A 21,438-nucleotide genomic window follows, 5' to 3' on the forward strand; every position below is an offset into this window, starting at 1 on the left:
ATTTTGTGTGTCTTTTTATGATTGTTGAGACTGAGTGTGTCTCAGCCAGCTCTTTTTCCTGCATCTCCTGCCCTCCAGTTGTTTCTCTTATTTCCTGCCAAACCTTCCTCCTTCTTCCCCCCTCATCATCCTCAGCTTGCAGCTCTTTCCACCCGTCTCCACTTCCTTTTCACCCTCATCTTAAATGCTCAACCTTTTCATTTGCTCTCCCTCCCTCCTTCTTTTTTCCTGCCGTCCCTCCCTCTGTGGCAAATCCTTCTGATGTGCTACGTGTGCCTGCTTGCTCTGTGCGCACACACATACACACACACTTATGCAGCGTTAGCGGGCTGCTGTCATAGCGTCATGTGACCTAGGAGTAACCAGTCTGAAACCTGCTTGCTTGATCAACCAAACATCTGCCTGTGCTGCCTTAGCCAATCAGAGTGGCTGTTAGTGCTTTCCCCTGTCAGCACTTGCTGCTGCTGCTTTGTGTGTTTTCTGTTCTGCCTGCGTGAGAGGAAGTGTGCCTTTCCTGCCAGGGGAGGGTCCTGGATTAACTCAGCTCTGTCTGCCCTCATACCGAACGCTCAGCTGATAACTGCTGCCGAGGGATACACTGTGTCCAGACTGGCTGCTCAGCTAGCTCACAGTCTGACTCCAGGCTGCTGTGGTTTATGTTGGCAGACTGCAGTGGAGAGCAGGCGGAGGAGATTGTTTTCTGTTTCTGTGTGAAGGAGGAGGGAGGAGGGACGCTAACTTCACCAGAGCTGCTGGTAGTTTGTTGGTGTAGGGAGAGAAAAGGAGAATAACAGAGACAGAGAAAGTGAAACGGTCTTGTGTCAGGCAAAATGGCCTGATGGGAGATGTACACGATTTAACGCAGCATGTCCATTGGAGCGAGGCACCTTGTAAGTAAACATACACACACACAAACACCACTGCACCACAGCAAGGAGAACTTTAACGGCTGCAGTGCGCGGCTGGGGCAGCAGCAGCATTTTAAAGTGGGTCACACTGCGTGAAAAGACAAATAGAAACGGGGGGGAGGGTGCGAGGATAGTGTTGTTTATAGAGTCTGGGGTGGTTGGGGTGGGTTTGTGCGTGTTGATGTGTGAGACTTTGCCGGCTGCTCTAAAATATTTCCACTATGTCACAGTCACACACACACACACACAGAGGACAGGGATTCATGTCCTGTGTGGTGGGAATGAGTGGGAGCGGAGGTGCAGACGTCTCAGAATATTTCAGGAACAGTGACGAAGCACTGGCTGTTTAAAGAAAACCAACCACCTGCCTCTGACTTTCCGCTTCCAAACTTATCAGCTCTGTCTGTAAAAAAACACTTCCCCTCCTTTATGTGTGTTGACACAACATGAATTATTGAACACTGTAATAATAGGGGCTCTGTCTTATTTTTCTCTCCTGTGTTTTTTTCTCACACATGCTTGCTTCATTTTCCTGCTCGAAGGTCGTTTTAGTATCTTTTCACATGTATTTTAGACCTGTAAGGCAATATAGTCAGTTGTGGGGATATAACAACATATCAAATATCATGACATTGCAATAGAAAATGTCTCAATACTCAAACACAGTGGACTATAGCAATACAGTGATATTACATAGTTAATTTAAAAAAAAAAAAAGGATTGCTGCTGACTGCTGCATTGTTCTTGTTTTGCATTTCTACATGCATAATTACAGCATTCATTGCCAAACACAATTCATGCCAGTTTTTTGCAGATTAGTTAATAACTTGCTACTGTTATTTTATTCTAGTAAAGAAGGAATGCAGAATCATTTTTAAGCTAAAATATGTAACATTTACACATTAAAATGTCTAAAAACACTAGAAAAACTCTATACTATATGTGATATATTTTGTTTAGTTGTGTACTCACATTATCCCAAATGTTTCCAACAATCTCCAAACACAGAGAAATATGTCATTTATGTAAGGAAACTGTGTTTCCAGCTCATGTTGCTACCTATTTTCTAGTTTCTCTTTAACTTAATAAAACACGATATGTTGGGTATGTCAGAAAGTGAGGATGTCATGCCAGATAGATTTTCATCAGCTATGGCGGTTGTTTACAAGTGAAGAAAAGAACTCTCATGATCCCACGCTACTTCACACCATCATCACAAACGTCTTTTGTCATTGTTTTAATGTGAGAGACTCCCCTAGTGGCAGAATTTATATATTGTGCATTTAAGTTAAAAGGAGAAATGAATTTTATACAAACAAAAAATGCTGTACAAATCAGCTTTATTATTTAGCAAGGACATTTTTTTCAAGCCACCAGTTTTTTTTATTATTGGGATACATATGATATCATGGACTTTTAGTTGTGGTATTATCATACACAGAGATTTGGTATCATTACATCCCTAATCAATTGTAATATATGTTATAACACCTTTACAAGTGAATCCAGTGGAATATACAAACCCTATGGTAAATGCTGGCTTTCAGATGAATTTTAAATTACACTCTTTTAGAGTTTGTACACTAAAAAGTTGCATAAGGACTCCTGCACACTGATGATATGTCGGAAATAAATGATATATTGCAAGTTAGACAGTCTGCGGGAGTCCTTTTGCAGCTTTCTGGTCTACTTGCCTCTGTCCAACACACCTGTCTTATCTAATAGATGTGCAAAGTGTTTCCTTGTTCTAAATCACAGTGTTTGTACACTGAATTGTTTTTGGATTCATTTGCAGATGTAAAAACAGAATGGAATGGCAAAATAAATGGCAACACTTGACCATTGAATTTTAAGATTATAAGACTGACTGACTTGCAAAGGTAGTCCACACCCTGTATTTACTTAAGCACTTGCATATGTTTTGGTATCACTCTGAAACTGGCGTTGGTAGAAAAGTCATGTAAGAGTCATGTAAGAATGAAGAGTGATTTATCCAGTGCACTGTGAGTAAGACAGACAGGGCAAGTTAGAGCAAGTTGCTCGCGCTGGAACGACTGTGCCAGTCACACGTACACAAATTGATCAGTATAGGCATGTATGATAAATACTAGGGCAAATAATGGGAGATTTATAGTATTGTAGGAGATGCACCGATTTCAATTTTCTTGGCCAATTCCGATTTGTTTTTGTTTTTTTAAGGGCCTGACCTGCTGATTCTTATTTTGGCCAATTCCGATTTTTAGTCTTTCCAAGAATTATGAGTGACAGCATTCACAAACATATTTGGATTATATGTTTATAATAAAATACTGACTATTAAATATTCGTTAAATACTACTTTACATTTTCTCCAAAGTCCTCCAGGTTACAGCCAGGCCTTATTATAGTTTTATATTAAGATTTAGGATATGAGGAACGCGATCTCGCAAGATCATGGACTCTCGCGGGATTTCACGGGACGCGATTTCACGTGATCTCGTGTGGAAGCAGACGTAAACAAACCGGAGACTGACGCGATGTAACAGTTTGCTGCAGTGAAACGTTACCATGGAAAAAAAACAGACGCAGAAGTTAAACGAGTCTGGATGAAAACTGTTTTAGGAGACATATCAACACAGGTAGTTTATTTTTCAGCCAGAATAGGAGGTGAGATTTTCACTGTCCCTCTGTGAACAGCAGTCTGCTGCTGGCTAACATTAGCCTGAAGGGCTACAAAGTTTACGGCTGTTTTGCGACATTGTCAGTTGTCTCCGATTTTATCCTACTCTTGGAATCTGTTGCTAACACCAGCTTCATGCAGCCGTGTGTCTGAGTGTGTAGCTGTTATCAGCGCTGTGGTGGATGTGATATCACGGTCAGTTTGTCTGCTGCGCGCATGACGCATAATTTGAATTCTTACGCAGATGCGATATAAAAGCTAAAATATATGTCTGAAGTTTTTTAATGTAATTTACTACAAAAAATAAATGAGCACTTGAGAGTCAGAACTGTTCTTTTGTTTTTGTATTCATGAGGAACGAACGAAACTGCAGTTTTGGGACTGATGCTGGTAAAAATATTCAGCTGTAAAAAAAAAAATTAGAGATTGATATGTCGGCCAATATCTTTATACAGAAAATAATCTATGTCCACATTGACATCAGGGCACTGAAACAGTAAACTTTCACTGGCACATGTAAGAATTATCAAAAACTATAAATAAAATATACAAATGGAGTAAACTTATATGTATATATTAAACCTCAATTAAGAAAACGGATCAAATATACATAAAACGCTGCCTGTAAAGCTAACGAGTAAAACCTAAAAGTAAAAGTCTTTAAAATGTGCATTCAGTCAGAGCTGTGAAATATTAAATCATCCATCTTTGCTTGCTACATCTTGGTCTTCCTTACCCTCAGGTGAGTGCATAAACTACAGTTATGTCAACTTCTTTTTCAAATGCAAAAACTTTTTTTAAATTTTAAGTTATTTCATTGGTATCAACCTTAAGAAGCAGGTAATTATTGGTTATCATACAGGCTTGAATAAAAAAGATCCATATTGTGCATCCCTAATACTGTCTAGAGCCATCCACATCTGCATTAAAATTGTTCTTGATTTTTGATCAGGCACTCATGTGGCCAGCTATATTTTTTTTCCAGTCACATTACCAGTGAAAGCACCTTTGATCCTTTTGAGGAAGTTTGGCCAGTTAACTGTCTGCAGGCTTCATGGCTGCTGCGTTAACTCAGACTTTGTTCTCTACAAAGTTACTAGTATGTTTTTACAGTTTAGACTTTAGCAGGTCTCAGTTTGGGGCGGCTGCCAGCAGTGTTCAGTGTTTGGCTGTTAATGGCTTTTCTTCACGTTCCTGTGAGGAACCTGTCTGTAGCAGGAAGAAAAACCCTCACAGAGTCAGGACGCACCAGGACTATGCGACGCAGCAAATCCAAAACAGCAGCAGCAGCACACAACACGGTTTGATAAGAGCTTGATTTACTAACAGGGCTTCCGTTTGTCATTGATCTCTGCTTTTTCATGTAAGATGTGTTGTTCCGTGTTGGTCTGCTTTTTAGCAGTAAACACTGTGTTAGTCATCTTGCTGATTCGTCTGCTTCGATGTAAAGGGGTTATTGTGTTGACATTGGTGCTGAGTGTCCTTGTTATGGCCAGATTCAAGCATTAAATACGCAGCTTTTTCTTTTTCTTTTTTTTTTTAAGGAAGTCTCGGCTGCGCGCACATTTATCTGCTCATTTTCCTGTTTTTGGGTTTGTGTTACAGCCAACTGGATTGTTCTTGCTTGCTTGAGCTCAGACAGATAGAGACAGATGCCTGGTCACGTCTGTCCTGCCAATAGTCTAGTAATTACCTTTTAATGGATATTATGTAACAGAATTGTCTGTGCCCGACTTTCTCTGTGTGTAGTCTGTGTTTCTGATTCTGATGGGGGCTGTTAAAGCTAGCTAATTAACAAACAATGAATTTAAGTGCACCTCAGCCCATTCACACACATGTTAAATCCTCTCCAGCCTGGACTTCCTTGATTCAGTTTTGTTGAAGCCTGAAATTCGCTGGCCTCCACTCAGGAGGCCTGCAGGCAGGCAGGCAGACAGACCTGCTGGCCTTTTATGTAGGCTCGCCTTTAAACAATAGTGTTCATATCTCCCCCAGTACAGTACGCTGCTGGAAGATTCTCCTGAACTGTTGATGTTTCTGTCCACCATTTTGTGTAACAGTTTACAAAGCTCACCTGGCCAGGAGGTGACACAGACAAGCTCTTTTTTTATGAATGGATAATATGTGAAAACTTGGCTTTTATTCTTGGTAGTGGCTGTGTATTTTACGTATTTTACTTTGACTATGCAAATATTTGCATGGCATTTGAGATGGATTCGGTCAGGGCTGCACTAACTTTCAGCTGTGTTTGTTTCTCCATCATCAGGAGGCCGAGACAGGATTTGTTCCGAGTGTTCAAGACTTTGATAAGAAGCTAGCCGAAGCTGATGCCTACCTACAGATTCTGATTGACCAGTTAAAGGTAGGAATCAATGCAATAATGCATAACAATATAACAATATAATGTCATCTGGAATAGGGCTGAACAATTAATTGAATTTTGATCAGTATCTCAATATGGTCTACTGCAATTTTCAATTTTCACAGGAAGCTCAATATTTGTTGAAGGCAAAATGTGTGTTAAATACCATTGTAAATTAAATATTGTCATGCTGCACAGCTGTCCTGGTCCACACATATTTTACAGACTTTTTTATTATTATTACCTTTATTTTACCACAAAAGATATTGAAGAAATATCCTCATTCACAGTGGTGTCGAAATGCCCAACAATGCATGCAAAACAAATGTCTGATAGTAAAAACAACTATGTATGACAGCCCAGGGTTAAAGTACAACACAGTAAACATGATGTGGAAAAGATGATAAGATAAAACAGTGAATTAAAAGTAGAATAAAATAAGTAAATAAAAACAGCTAAAATAACAATATAGTTAAAAGCAGTTAGAATCAATTAAAACTTAAGAAAACATCTCCGTGCAAAAAACACATTGTAATCATTTTAATGTGTTTATCAGTGAAAATGAGAATGATGTCTCATTGCAATTGCAGTATCAGTCAAAATAACCACAATTGGTTGTTCTTTCAAAATTGTCCAGCCTTAATCTGGAGTATTTTACACCCTCATGTAGATTTGAGAAATGCAGGATGTATCTGCCACTCACTGATGTATTTGGCTAAACATCCAGGGGTAAGAAAGTCCATGTGAAAGAATTACTCTAAATCTGTAAACATATTGTACAGTATTTTAATCTGTATCATTACGTTCCCCTTAATTTGTCGTCTTCTTTTTCCTTGCTGATCCCACTCTCCTCTTTAAGCAAGCAACGTTTATTTATATCAGTCCCCTTTCACAGACACCAGTCAAAGAAATAAAATCAAATGGAATCAAATAAATAAAACACCAGATGAAATATGCAAAGGGAACAGTCATAAGGCACAAAATTAAAACTTAAAATACCCCATGCTGCCAAAATGATAGTCCAAACAGACAGGCAGGTTTTGTAGCTGCTTTTTAAAAGAGTCTTCAGAATCCAAAGATTTCAAGCTTATTGACAAACTATTCCAAATCTTATTGGCTGCTGATTGGAAAGAACAACCTCCTGTGTCTTAAAACATGTCCAAGGTACACTTAGAAAACGCTGGGTGGAGAACACAAGAGTGGCTTTTAGTGTGGGGTGCAGAAGGTCTCCGTGGATCCTGATCACGTAGAGCATTGTGAGTACCAAAATTTTAAAATGAATTAATGTAAGGTCAGTGCAGTGAGGTTAAAATAGGTGTAATATGTGACCATGTGTTGATTGTGTTCAGAGCCTTGCAGCAGCATTTTGGATGGTTTGCAGAGGGTGTAAGGAGGATTTATTAAAGCCAGTGAAAAAATTACAGTAATCTAAGCAAGCATTAGCATCTTCATTTCATTTCATGACACAACACACCTAAGTTTGACTATGTTTTTTAGATGAAAGAAAGATGATTGAGTCAGAGTCCTTATTGACTAGTCAAAAATCACATCAAGATTACACAGATTGGATCAGCAAGATGAGGACAGGGTCCCCGGGTCCTGCCTGATTGTTGATTGACGATTATCAGGGGGGACAACCAAAACTTCAGCTTTATCTCACAGGATTCACATGCAAAAATAAACAAGTTATAAACAAGTTATCAGTGCATTGTAATTCTTAGTCTGCTATCTACCTGGTCATTAATTATTCTATTTAGAAATATGAAAATATACTTAACCCTTAAGTTTAATAAATAAGAAAGAAAGGACAAAAAAAGAAAAGAAAGAAGGAACAGGAACAAGAACAAGATGACTGAGGTAGTCGACGTGATAAACAGTCTAAAATATCATGTACAGTGTTAACCACTATCAAGAACACTGTGTGCCATATAAAACAGAATTAACACAGTATGCGCAGTATGAAAAGAGTATAAAAGTCTGTGCAAAAGATGTGCACAGTACAAAACAAAGTATAAGAGTTTATGCAAAAAATGACAAACAAGGTGAACATATTGTTCTATGCATGTAACTGCAGAAAATTGTTCTCCATCTGGTTTCTCGTTGTAAAGCAGAAGTTATAAAGATTAAGATTTGTGGTAGCATGGTGATAATGCAGAAAACCATGCATTTAAAGAAGCAGCGGCAGCAGCATATTGTCTAAGTCAGAAAGCCTTAATTAAAACCCTGCCGGTGTCCTTCATTTGTAAGAAGAGCTCGCTACTTGCCACCACATTATCTCAAGCCACATCATGTGTAAAGATCTCATCATTTCAATACTAAATGTGACTGTGTGCCCATCTTAACTCATATTCCCGCTCTCTCTTTTTTTTGTCCTTTTCATCTCTTGTTCTCTGTCACTCTCCCACAGTTGTTTGATGAGAAGATCAAGGACTGCAAAGAGGATGAATCACGCAGAGTGAGTACCAGCAGTGCAGCTCTGTCCTTGTGTGTCAGCTCCTGGTCGGCTGTTCTCGCTGTCATTAGAGCCGCGGCTAACAGCGGGGGAAGCGGGCCGACACGTGGCGCTCAGGAATGAAAAATGATAGCTATCAGTGTGGTGCACACGTTTGATATCTATCGCCGGTCAGTTTGAAGATATCAGATTAATTTTAAAGTTTATTGTACTGGTTCAAAGCTGACTGTACACTAGGGCTGAACAGTTATTTGAAATATTATCCAAATCACAGATGCTGCATTTTGTAAAGGTGTGACAAAAACAGTACTATAATGAAGTACTGTATTGCTGCAGAGATGCCCTGATTTACAAATCTTTCTCTCCAGATGTAATATAGTTTGACCCCAACAAATGTTACATCACCATCAGTTTCTTTTTTCAGTGAAAATAAAAATATGATAGAAAAATGATAATTCCCACTAATCATGAACCACAGCACAATCATAATGATCATTATAATTTAATTACTGTATACATAATAGAGATGGGTATCATTAGGATATTATTGAAGCCAATATCAGTACTAATACTACTTATCAATTCTCTTATTAATACTACTTGCCAAAACATTAAAAGATGTGCTAAGATTTAAATTAGTGTGTATTTTCACCAATAATAGGTTAAATTGTTTCCTGAGTTTTTGCATTCAGCTGCATTTTCATTAAATTTAGAAAAGTGAGCCCACATATTTGAACATTTATCCATGCCAGCTGTAATGTAGTGTTACATATAAACCAACAGCAGCCTTGTTTGTTTTGGTACTGACAAGTCAGGAACCAGTGCGGATAGTGTAGTATTATATATAACTGTGACAGCATTCAGCCTATTTGAGACAGATGGACAAACATTTTGGTAAGATCCAGGTTTCAGTACATGTCCAGCCACAACAAAGTTAGTCCTCAACTGACTGACAGGCCAGACTTCTGATCAGAGACTGTTTAGACTGGAGGCGGCAACTTGGCATTCTTTTCATAATCAGCAAATGTGCAGGTTGTTTTCTCGGTTCCTCGCTGGTGACCACACACTGAAAAACACCCGTCCATTATAATTTCCTAAAGCCTGAAAATGACGTCTCAAGTATCGACATGTAAATGACGATAAATGATCTGTCATTTATTGTCGTCTCTACGTCGAGACTGAAGAATGCTTAATAAGAATAGTTGCTGATTTTAATAATAGTTGTGTCTCTAACACACTGACACAGTTTGCTCTTCGGCTAAATGTGGCACATTGAGGGCTTTGTGGTAAGTGATGAACAAGAGGCCATGCTTGTTTATTAAAAACATGAAAACAATTGTCAGAATCTGCATACTGTTATTATAGATCATCACTGGTTTGGGGTTGACAGTACAGTTGCATGTCTTCTACCCTTTTAAGACCAGACAGTCCACAAAAGGATTTGTTTTGTGGCTTAAAATTTTAGTTTTAAGTCTTGTATAGGTGTTCTGTCTTGTTGTAGTTAGCAGTTCAGTTTCAGAGTGTCTCAGCTGTTTACCAGCAGCTGTGTGATTCACTTCCTCCCTCACAGCAGGCTTTTGGTCACTTTGAGTTGTTGAGTTGTTTAGCACTCCTTAATGTGGGAAATAGTGGTGTCGACTTCCACAGAAACAAAAAGCTGCTGCACTAAGTTTGACATCATTACATTGATGTTTTCTACCAGCTATGGTTTAGTTGGTGTTGCATCAGCGCTTCTGCATTTGAACTTCATATTTGTTGGATTTTACAGCCTGTTTTCTTTTCCTATTTCTACAGAAAATTGAAAATTTGAAAGAGACTACTTGTGTAAGTCAGAACTTAACACATTTCCCTTCCTGTCTTTTTTAGTTTTCAAGTCAGTTTCTTGTTATCTAAATGCCTCTGTTTTTCTTTCAGAGCATGGTAGAGTCCATCAAGCACTGTATTGTACTGCTGCAGATCGCCAAGGTAAACACAACATGAGCACTGTTTGATTCATGTCTCTGTACTTTAATCTGCCACTTCACCATTATCATTGTTCTTGTGAGACCATGTCAGTGTGTGTGTGTGTGTGTGTGTGTGTGTACACTGTGTGTTACCTGCCATGTGTCTCTGGGGTAGTTCCCTGCTTTCAGTTGCTATCTGGGTCGGTGGTTGATGAGGGTGTAGCCCGGTACTCGTTTCATCACATGTTCCATTCAGCCCTGTGAAAAGGAAGTGGAGCAATCATTGCTGCTTCATGTGCTTGTGAGGTGGTGACACTTGAGACTTTTTTTTTTTTTAACACTTTTTTCATGAATAGGATTCAAAGAAATGTGTTTTCTGGTATCTGTACTTTACAGGAACATTTTTCCTTTTACTTTCTACATTTGAACACAAATATCTGCACTTTCTTCTCCTTACATTTTAGAACAGGCTTGTTACTTCAGTTTATGGCATATGAGGGCAGTTATTGATAATGTTTATTTTGCATCACTGCACTGTTGTGCGTGTTGTGCACATCATGCACAGCAGGCATAACAAGATGAAAATGATGTTAAAGACATAACAAGACAAGCAGAAAAGAGAGTGTATGAAAGCCCATTTCTGCCAGTAAAAGAAGAAAATATTCCCATGGTACGTCATAATTATGAGTTAAAAACTCAAAATTATAAGATAAGAAGTCATAATTATCAGTTTAAAAGTCGAAATAATGAGTTAAAGTCGAAATTATGAGATAAAAGGCCATTTCTGAAATAAAAAGTCAAAATTAAGAACAGCTGGCAGAAATGTCCTTCACTGGGCTACTTTTTACTTTAATACTCATTTCTGCAAATTTCAGAGCCTGTACTTTTTCACTTTGCTTGAGTAAAGATGTTGAATCAGTACTTCTACTTTTAACAGAGTATTTTTACATAAGTATCTGTACTTCTACTTGAGTAAAGAATGTGTGTACTTTTGCCATCTCTGCTTGACTAATTGAGCAATCTTCTTCTTATTGATCGTGACAGAAATCAGGGTTTTACCATGTGATGAAAGGAGTACTGCATGTGGCTAGCTGGTGAATAATATGCAGCTCCATGTGATGAGAGGGATGGATGTCAGTGCTCTCTGCACCGCAGATGCTCAGGATGCTTTATGAAATGACTCCTTCTACACTAAATAGTCTAACATTGTCTTCTCAAAATTTTAAGGACCAAAGTAACGAACAGCAACACGCAAACGGACTTATAGTAAGTTTGACATTCTCCGCCCATGACAAAGATTTAAATCAAACAAACTGCTAACTTTCTTTTCTTGCCTAATTTACTATCCACTGTAGAAAATCAGATAAATCAGATCTCTGTAGTGCATGCTGTCTAATTTGGAGATAAGCTCTATCTCTAGCTCTTTCCCTCATGTCTGCCACCACTATTCTGTTGATTAAGTCAATAATTTCCTGATTTCATCTGAAATTCAAATTCTTTCAGCAGTGGGTTGGGAACTATTCTTTTCTTCTTCAAGATACAAAATGTGGATGCGTGTGTGCAAACCTTTAAAAGGCCAGTGTGTTAGGGGGATTTATTGGCAGAATGTAGCAGAAACAGAATATAATATTCGTAAGTGTGTTTTCATTAGTATAAAATCACATGAAAATAAGAATTGTTGTGTTTTTGTTACCTTAGAATGAGTATTATATCTACAGAAGATGTGGGTCCTCTTACACGGAGGCTGCCATGTTCTGGTAGCCCCGAACAGACAAACCAAACACTGTTTGTAGATTCGGCCTTTAATGTTGTGCGTGAGTTTTGCAACCACCTTAGTTTCTCCTACATGTTTGACAGGGGAGAGTGAGAAAAGGGGTTTGCAGTCTACAAGCTCACCAATAGATGCCAATAAATCCTGTACACTGGTCCTTTTACACAGAAAATGCACATGGATGGAGAGAATGTATATGTACGTAGACTGTACATGTGAGTTTGCATGCCTGTGTATGAGTGTGGCACCTCCCTTCACCCACTAATTAGAGTCAACTAATTTACCATTGATTTATCATGTACACACTGCCTGCTTATTGACCCATCGAGCACTAAAGCCATCCAGAGAGCACTGTACTGGTTCTGCAGGTGACCTATCTTCATGTCAAGGGCCATACTGTGAAGGTTTCATGTTTTGTTTTTGTTTACGAGTCACATGTGCTTTAAATTACTGATAACCATTTTCCACAGTGTTTCCTATCAGTTTTCAGATTGATTCCTTATCTTACAGGGAGACATTTATTTATCTTCATTTAAGTATGTTATGAATACAAATTTGAAGAATTGAAGCATGCATTCGATTGATAATCCCTCACAGTTATCATGTACTCTACTGTGCTTGTTTAAAGGGATCGATCAGAGTTTTTTGAAATGGGGTTGTATACTTATCCATAGTTTGTATAATACCTACAATAGATGTCGGTCAGCAGGCCCCCAGTTTGGAGAAGCAGAAGGAGTATTAGTGTAGGAATCTAAATAATGTACCACGGTGGACAAGGTCAGCAGCAAAATATATCTTAGCCACTTTTCTCACCTCTTCACCTTGCTGTCAGACAGCTCGTTATACAAGCCAAGTTTTGCTCTCTCCAAACCAACCAAATTCCTTTCGCAAAAATAGTAATTTTACCTCACAGAGCATAGGAGTTTGTGGTCTCCCGCTGCTTCAGTTGGTTAGTATGTTTGTGTTAATGCGTGGCTTTGTTGAATTCTAACTTACCCTTTAAAACACTGAAGTCACACAGTAACACAAATAAACTAGCCAGTCGAGGCAGCAGTGGACCAGCAACTCCTGTGTTCTTCGAGATAAAATTACTGATTTTGTCAAAAGAGTTTGGCGATGGGAAGAGAGTGATATAACTTAATTTTCCTGTCATAAAAGGCTGTCTGACAAGAGGGTTTACCAATGTAAATATTCTAAACATAGCATACCTTTAAACAGTTTTTTTAAGTGGAGCAAACAACCACCAAACATTCGTTATCTTTTTCACATGTCCCATGTTTGTGTGTTGTTTGACTTCCAGACAGCACCACTTGTAAATGCAGTGCTCTCAGTCACCTGTTCTCAATCAGATGTTGGAGCATCCAAGAAGGCCACCAGTGATTTTTTTTCTGAACAGTCCTGGCTTACAGTAGCATGACCATGCAATCTGGTTCTGTTAAAAAACCCCAGCTCAAATGGACTATATATTCTCTGAACTGTGTTTTTGTACAAGTGGGATTTTCATCCTGTGTAAAGGCTGGGGAGATGATGAGGTAGAGGGAAAAGAAAGGAAAGGTGGAGGGAGGTGAACTGGAAAATGAATGAAACAGAAAAGTGTACTGAGAGATTATACCACCCTACAATGAATGGAGGGTACCTGGAAGGTAAAAAATCAATCTAAAAACTTTCAGGAAGTGGAAGGTAATGTAATTTGAGTGGTTCGTAGATAATGGACTAACATACAGAAAACCTCCTGTGTGGTCTTTGAAGCAAGAATCCCACAGCGGCCGTACAGCTCATGCATTGCTCTTATAGCTGACTTAATCTCATAGTCATTAAGTACAGTATTACGTAATATAAATAGCACAGCATAAGCTCTGTCTACACATTTCACTTATATACGTATGTTTTATAAGCTTTGTGCTAAAGATATCTCTATCTTTAGAGGGTCTGCACGTCTGTCACGTTGCCTGCATGCCTATAATGTGGAGCAATTGATAAATGCACTGCAGACTTCCAGTTAAAACAGTTGAAACACAAGCAGCGTGTGTGATTGACCTTGTCAAGCGATGCACTGCCGGGGGAATTCCCGTAAAGTGCAGGAATCATTTAAGGCAAGCACACTAGAAGCCTGTTCAGTATTTATCTGTCAAAATAATTTATGTGCTTTGATTGGTTTAGGTTTGCTGCGCTACTCGAGCTACCTGCTGCATTAATATTACATTCACTAAGAAAAAAAAATTCTATCGATCATGACTCAGTGCTCACAGCCATTTTTAGCTGTAACTCTCTTCCCTCCGCCTGCTTTTGCTCAAGCTCCTGCGTGCAAGGTCCCACCATGACAGACCAATATTTCTGTAATTGGCTATAATTAGTAGCCCTCGCCTTACTTTCATGGAGGCACGTGGACTCTGCAAGCATCGGGCAGCGCAGAGAGGAGACAGAAAGAAAGGAAGAGAAGCTTGAAGATATGAGAGAGAAGTGCAAATAGGAGGGCAACTGGAGACAGTTCATAGTAAACATCATTAATATATGGTACATTTATGATAAATTAAACTTAAGTTAATAAATGTTAGTTTATAGTTATGTTATGTAAATATAAAACAATCAAATAATGTTTACAGATGCTTTTTAAACCATCAAACCACCAAAGTTTTATGAACATCAGTTGCAATGTCATAATGGACATTCAAATAATATTTACATAGTATTTATTAAGTATTATAAACACCAGGTGCAACTTACAGCAATAATCATCCAGATGAAGTTAACAATAATAATAAATATTTAATGTCTGAGTAGACTTTCAAAATACAGGCAAAATAATTTTTTCCTTATGTTTAGGGCGAGCTCATGTTTGGGATGAATGAGTACACTTCTTACAGAAGTTACATACGTACTGCAACGATTAGTCAATTATTTGATTAGTTGTCAACTAATAAATCAACTATTTTGATAATCAAATAATAGTTTTGAGGTGTTCCAAAGTGTTACAGAGATCTGGTCCACGTCTCTATGTAATGGTTGTCATATTATTTGGTAATCATTAAAAATACTTTAAAATGTTATCATGTGTGCAACAAGAAACAGTTTACTAATTTAATCCGAATGTAATTGTGATCGTTTCTTATCTGCAGTGATTAGGGGCGTCATGATTCTTCCAATCTATGATTCAATTTGACTTTAAATTTTAAGGTTACAATTCACTGCATTTACAAACTTGTTAATTTTGTTGTTATTGTTTTGGGGTTTTTTTCACTGACGGCTTTGCCATTGTGCTGTGTGTTGTGTTTTGTAAAGATCAACAGATATATTTACATTTTTAAATTCTGTAAAAACAGTAAAACGTCTATACGACATCAAGCGTAATATAACCGGCAGTAAGCTACACTGTGTTTTCTTCTTCAGACACACACTGGACGCCACAAGTAGGTGGAGGTGCAGCAGTACTGGGATAATCCTTTATTCTGCCTTTGATTTTGATTATTGAAATTGAATGCTTATTTCAATTAGTTTTTGATTAATGACTGAGTTTAATTAAATATCAAATTACCATTTATTAATGATAGTTATTGAGTGTTACTGTAATATTTGGCGGAACATATCTGGACCCATAAAACACAGGAAAAAACAAAGGCTGGAGAGAAACTTCCAAGTCAGTAGAGTAGTACTGAGCAGGAAGTTTCCCAATCAGCTCTTCTTTTTCTGAGGTCATTATCTTTTATGTAACACGCTCGGTGTCGCATTCTGGGATTGTGTTAGCCTGGTGCTCCAGTCCAACTCTGCTGCTTATACCAGCCGCCGCATTTTCACTCTCACAGCCGTGTTTCGGGTCATGTTCTGACTCACCGCTCGTGTTCCTGTTGATCTCAAGTGTTTTAATCAAGACTTGCCAAGAAAAAAGCTGTAAAAGTCACAGACGACAGGTCAACTTTGAGTAATAGGATATTACACATCACATTGACTGCATCTAATTTCAGTGTCACCCAGAGCCCTTAGGGTAAGTTGCTGGGGAATAAAGGGTCGATATGGTTTTGCTTTAGCTTGTGTTGTTAATGTTACTGTCAGTTGGGTCATTGGTGCCTGTGACCCCATTACAGAGAGCCAACAGGCTGCTTTTTGTATGTGTGTGCGTGCACTGGTGTGTGTTCGTGCCTGTATTCAAATGCATGGACAGACACATGATGTTGAGGTGGCACTGGCGAGGGCAGGCTGCTGCAGATAAGAGTGTCCCCACAGGTTTTCACCACAGGGAAATCACCAACCGCAGAGTTAAAACATGTTACAGATTTAGTCTGCAGCCCAGTGGAGTTAATTAACTCCTTTTTAGCCTGAGTTCAAGACGCGCTGTTAGTTATTGTGTAATGCTACTGCTGGTGTTTGCATTTCAAGCAGCGTTGTTGGTTTTACATTGATTAGATTAATGAAACCTGGAATCACGGCTCTTTCCAGGAAATGCAGTGAAAGAAAATTGATCTTCCCTGGCTGCGTGGGGCATATTTTATTTCATTGCCCTTGCATGTGTAGGAGGTATACCATTAAACTAATCTACACACAAGTTTTAAGTTGGTGCCTAGCTTACACAGATCTCTGGCTTGGATGTTAAAAGAAAATTCATGTGGTTTGCCTGTTGGCATACTTTGTTTTAGACGTTGTTAAAATAGGCTTGTCTGGTTGTACCGGTTGGGGGCTGCACTATAAAACAAAGCCAGGCTTTTTTTTCCCATGTGTGAGCTGTCTCGACAAAACTTAAAATCTCTGAGATGATGGGTATCATGGCAGTGTTTATTGACCTGCCTTGTTAATGCAGGCTTTCCTCTTCAGGCTCTGTGCACATTCATGTTGAAAGGGGAGTTTGGTGGGTCATGTGACTCTTCTTCTGCACGTTATTCTTGGGTGGTATCTGTTTTTTCATACCCTCATACCTGACATTTCACTGGGGTTTATGGAAATGGTGTTAAAGAATTAAAAGCTGATGATAGAAGTCCATACTGTATATGACATTGTCTAGCTTACAGTGCTTTGTGTCTTATATACAAATGGCCTCCTTAGATAAGTCTTGCTGGGTTATATAAACTTATAATACTTATGGCCCAGAGAAATAAGAGGAAATAAGTGCCCTTATATAGATAGATTCTTGCTAAATGACCCCATGATACTTGCTGCCACAGATGATCACAACACGTGATGATTTCCATATCTAGTCATATTTAATTGACTATAGAGCAGAAATGAACAGCCAATTATTTTATTTCTACCTTTAAATAATTCTTCTGTTTCTCTGTTGTAATAAATCAATTTCATTTTATATTTTTATTTTCCACCAAAAAAGCAGTTTTTTTATTTTCATCTTCTTCTATTTAGTTGGCATTATTCATGATGGCAGTATTAAAAATCATACCTTCAGGATTTCTAGATATCCTGGTATTTCATAACACCGCAATCCTACCAAACATTAAACTTTAACAACAAATTTAAACTTGATATTCAAGAAATGCATTTAGGTCTGACACTTGAGGATACATGGAAATCACTTTGTGCTGTTGTAGTTACATTACACAGCTTTGATTGGTGACATTACTTATGTACAGCCTAACAGGTTTGCATTTGTGGAGTCTTCCCTCAGCTGAGGATCTGTATTGCTCGTCAGGAAAAGAAGTAGCTGAAGAGTGCTGCTTTTTTAAGGCTGATTCAACCCTTAACTCTGAACTTAATCTGCTCTGGACCAGGTTGTGTGTTCAGCGTATGTTACCATGGCGATCCAGCCAGGTTAAAAGAGAGCCACCTTCGTGACATTGAAAACTTTAGACTCACCATACCTTGTTAACCCATTATTCCTGCATCGTAGTACAGCCCTCTGGATATTCAAAAATCAGGTGATGTATTTTTTGTAGCTCTGTAGATCGTTTACAAGTCATGACTAAACTCTCTTTAGCAGTACTGGACTTCAATCTGAAGGCTAATTATCTGTTAAACAACATTTGAGATGAGTAAGCAGGCAGTGGTGTCTGTGTGCTCTTGTTGCAGCAAGTCTGTTTGTTTTTGTTGTTGACGTCGATTTTGGTTTTGTTTGTTTCCCCCAGAGCACCATCAACCCAGTGGATGGGATCTACCAGCCCCCTCTGGACACTCCTGTAGACAACACCACGATGCCAACACAGACCACACTACCCACAGGTTCAAGCCGCCTCACCATTTCCTATGCATGTTCAGACACATGCACAGACCCAACGTCATCTGGGGAGGCTGACAACAGCTCCCCCTGTTGTTCAAACCTCAATCTCCTCCAGAATTGTCTCAAGTGTTTGCTGACAATTTTTTTTTTTCTTTCCTGTTTTTTTTTTTTTTGTTTTTTTTTTACTGACAAACACCATCATGAGTTAATATTCTGTCGCTCAACATTTCAAACTCTAGTGTTTCACTGTAGTTTCGAAGTCAATGGGATGAAACCTGAAGCAAGTTCTAGTGTGACAATATCAATGTCACTCATGGTTTTGATGAATGTACTAAATGTTATTTCTGTGTTTGAAGGTAAATCGATACGTGTTAAGGTCCTGGCTGTTTAAGGATCCAGTGGCATGATATCCATTATGGTTATTACATGCACTTATGTGATTATATTTCATTTTTCAGACGTAATTTGCTCTGAAAATGAAGTTACTAGTGTTGTTCTTTGCTGAAGCAGATTCCCCAAGTCCTCCAGTGTAATCCTAAGTCTTTTTAGTTGGTAAATAATTGACTTAATTTAATTGCATGACTGAGATTTGACCAAAATTAGTGTCTATTTTGGTCAGCTGACTGTGACTAGACTGTTTAAAAATGCTGTGGAAATGAGCCATGCAAAGTAGGCCATTCTAATTTCAGTCTCTTAATAGACTGTGTAATCCCCCTCACAGATGAAGCCTCTGTCTGCAGCGTCTCTGTTTGATTTGTCAGCCTCCTGAGTTTTGGGCTGTGACACTGTTTTAAATGTGATTTAGCTTCATTCTGAGGATTTGACGCTAATTCATCTGCTTTCCCTTTCTTTTCCTTCTACAGACGCTTCTCAGGTGTGTAAATCAGACCAACGACCTTCCACGTTACCCGTTGGTCCTGTCGTCACGGTGATGGGCAGTCTGCAGACCCCGACTCCCAACAGCACAGGTGAACGTTCACTCGAATCATGCAGCCAATGATACTGCAGCACTGGGAGTCATGCCACTATGAAGAAAGATCATCTGTTGTTACAAATGTGCTTAATGTTTACAAGTAAATTTTAGCAGCAGACATTTTTACAGGTTTACTTGCTTTTCTAGTTTTAATTATATTTATAAAGTTGCATAGAGCCTGTTAAATCATTAAATTTATAATCAACATGACTCTTTGTATTGGAGTTTTCAGAATTAAACATACAACATGAGGACATTGTTCTTAATATATTGTGCAAAACTGTAATATTTTGATATATTATAATAATCATATAATTATTTTAATGTATAACATTTTAATTTAATAATATGAATTATTACTCTTCTGTTCCAACCTGGAGTGCTTTGTCCATGAGCATAAAGTAAATAAAAAAATCCAAGTACAGTAGAAAAGCAGGGGAAGGGAGAGGTTCATGGCTGTTTGTCTTCGGTGCTGAGGCAGCAGTATTAAAATGCTGCACTGTGCACTAAAGAGGAACGCTGCATGCTCCACAGCTCTGTCAATATGCTCTGCAGAGGAAGCATCATTATATTAAAGACAGATTAATGTTACTTAACACAGCGTGCTGGGCCGTGCTCAAAAATGAGTGCTCCAGTGGAACAACATAAATTTGATTTGACCTGTATACTGTATAAATATAGACTCCTTGTTAATTACATACACAAGATGTAAAGCAAAAACACTACAAGAGTACACTGACATTACTGACAATAATGTTTTATTTATTTTTGTTTTTCACTCTGTCAGGGAGCGGCCCATCAGGCCCCAGCAGCGGCGTCGCCTCCCCAGCTCACATCCCCATCCCCTCGCACTCTGTGCCAGATTTCTCCTATTCCTCCAGCGAGGACGAGTTCTACGATGCTGATGAGTTCTATCAGAGCAGCACTTCCCCCAAACACTGCATAGAGTGAGTACTCTGTAGTATCACCCCGCCTCCTTGCACCTCTAACACTGCGTGCAGTGAGTCTACTGCCTCACAGCTTGAAACCAACACTGTAATTACCGCATTTAGCAGATCAGGTGAGAAAATGCTGCTTAGAGCAAATAAAGTCAGAAGAGTTTGCAGCAGAATATCCTGTGAAATACTGCTTACTCTTTATCTCCTTATCTCTCCTGTTTCCTGCCTCCTTTCCGCTCCCTCTGACTTGTCCTCTTGCCCTCAGTCCCTCAGGGCCTCCAGCTGCCTTGCCCCTTACTAATGAAGAAACAGCGTTGAAACGACCAGACACCACAGAGTCCCTCAACTCGTCCATGTCCAACGGCACCACAGACGCAGGTAAAAAGGGAAAACGCGCGCACAAATATATTACAACTGTTTTTACCAAGGAGTTTTTGTGCTTCCTCATGCATTAAAGGGTAACTTGGGTATCTTTCACCCTGGAAACTGAATGAGCTGCAAAGTAATTTCTCTGGGCACCTGGGCTTATTACTTGACTTTTGTGTTTTTGTTTCTATGTGTTATTGTGTGATTTTTGGTGTTTTAAGGTTTATAAACGAATGGAGGCAGTGGTAGGCCAGAGTAGGCCAATAGGATCCTACTCTTTAAAAAAAGTTTTATCACTGTAGCGATCCTTTCAATAATGACACTTTTAATAACAATCTGAGCCTGTCAGTGGCCAAACAAGCTCTTTTATTGGACATAATTTGACCATACCAGTTGCCTTAGAGGGATTATGTTGCAGTTCTGTTTCGCTCTCTCCGGCTGCAGTGCTGTCCCATCACTTAGACATAAAAACAGGAAAATAGGGTCCAGATTGAAAAATACCAAAGTTACCCTTCAGACACTAAGCCGTAGTTCTTCTCTGCTGACATAAAAGATGCTAACGGTGACTAATGTTTGGTTTCACCAAGTGGTAAAAGATAAGTGATGTTTGATGCATAAAAAGGCAGAGAACTTAATGTTATTACATCCATGTGAGATTTGTCCTCTGTTTTCTTCAGACCCGTTTGATAGCCACGATGACCGCGATGATGATGGCGAGGGCGAGTCTGTGGAGGAGCACAAGAGTGTCATCATGCATCTCCTCTCTCAAGTTCGTTTGGGCATGGACCTCACGAAGGTAAAGCCCCCCTGACCAGCGTGCTTAACGATGACCTTGGCTCCCCTCCATTCTGGACTCCAGTCTCTTTGTTCTGTCTGAATTTCTACTCACTGCAGAGCTCCTTTATCCTTTAA

General features: G+C 39.0%; 1 protein-coding gene across 2 annotated transcripts in view; it reads left to right on the plus strand.

Annotated features, from left to right (window-relative positions):
- osbpl9 (oxysterol binding protein-like 9) overlaps nucleotides 1-21,438 on the plus strand; it is a 45,225-nt gene that overhangs the window by 19,343 nt on the left and 4,444 nt on the right. The window contains exons 5-14 of one of the 2 annotated variants that reach the window (XM_084723477.1): nucleotides 5,834-5,929; nucleotides 8,337-8,384; nucleotides 10,176-10,205; nucleotides 10,296-10,346; nucleotides 11,552-11,590; nucleotides 18,158-18,251; nucleotides 19,113-19,217; nucleotides 20,010-20,169; nucleotides 20,426-20,538; nucleotides 21,204-21,322. In XM_084723477.1, the coding sequence (XP_084579603.1) occupies nucleotides 5,834-5,929; nucleotides 8,337-8,384; nucleotides 10,176-10,205; nucleotides 10,296-10,346; nucleotides 11,552-11,590; nucleotides 18,158-18,251; nucleotides 19,113-19,217; nucleotides 20,010-20,169; nucleotides 20,426-20,538; nucleotides 21,204-21,322 (855 nt within the window). The remainder of the gene's footprint in view (nucleotides 1-5,833; nucleotides 5,930-8,336; nucleotides 8,385-10,175; nucleotides 10,206-10,295; nucleotides 10,347-11,551; nucleotides 11,591-18,157; nucleotides 18,252-19,112; nucleotides 19,218-20,009; nucleotides 20,170-20,425; nucleotides 20,539-21,203; nucleotides 21,323-21,438) is intronic. The other variant, XM_084723476.1, reaches the window with a different exon arrangement.

The sequence above is a fragment of the Lutjanus erythropterus genome, chromosome 7 (assembly GCF_056507025.1).
Source record: "Lutjanus erythropterus isolate fLutEry1 chromosome 7, fLutEry1.hap2, whole genome shotgun sequence".
NCBI lineage: Eukaryota > Metazoa > Chordata > Actinopteri > Lutjaniformes > Lutjanidae > Lutjanus > Lutjanus erythropterus.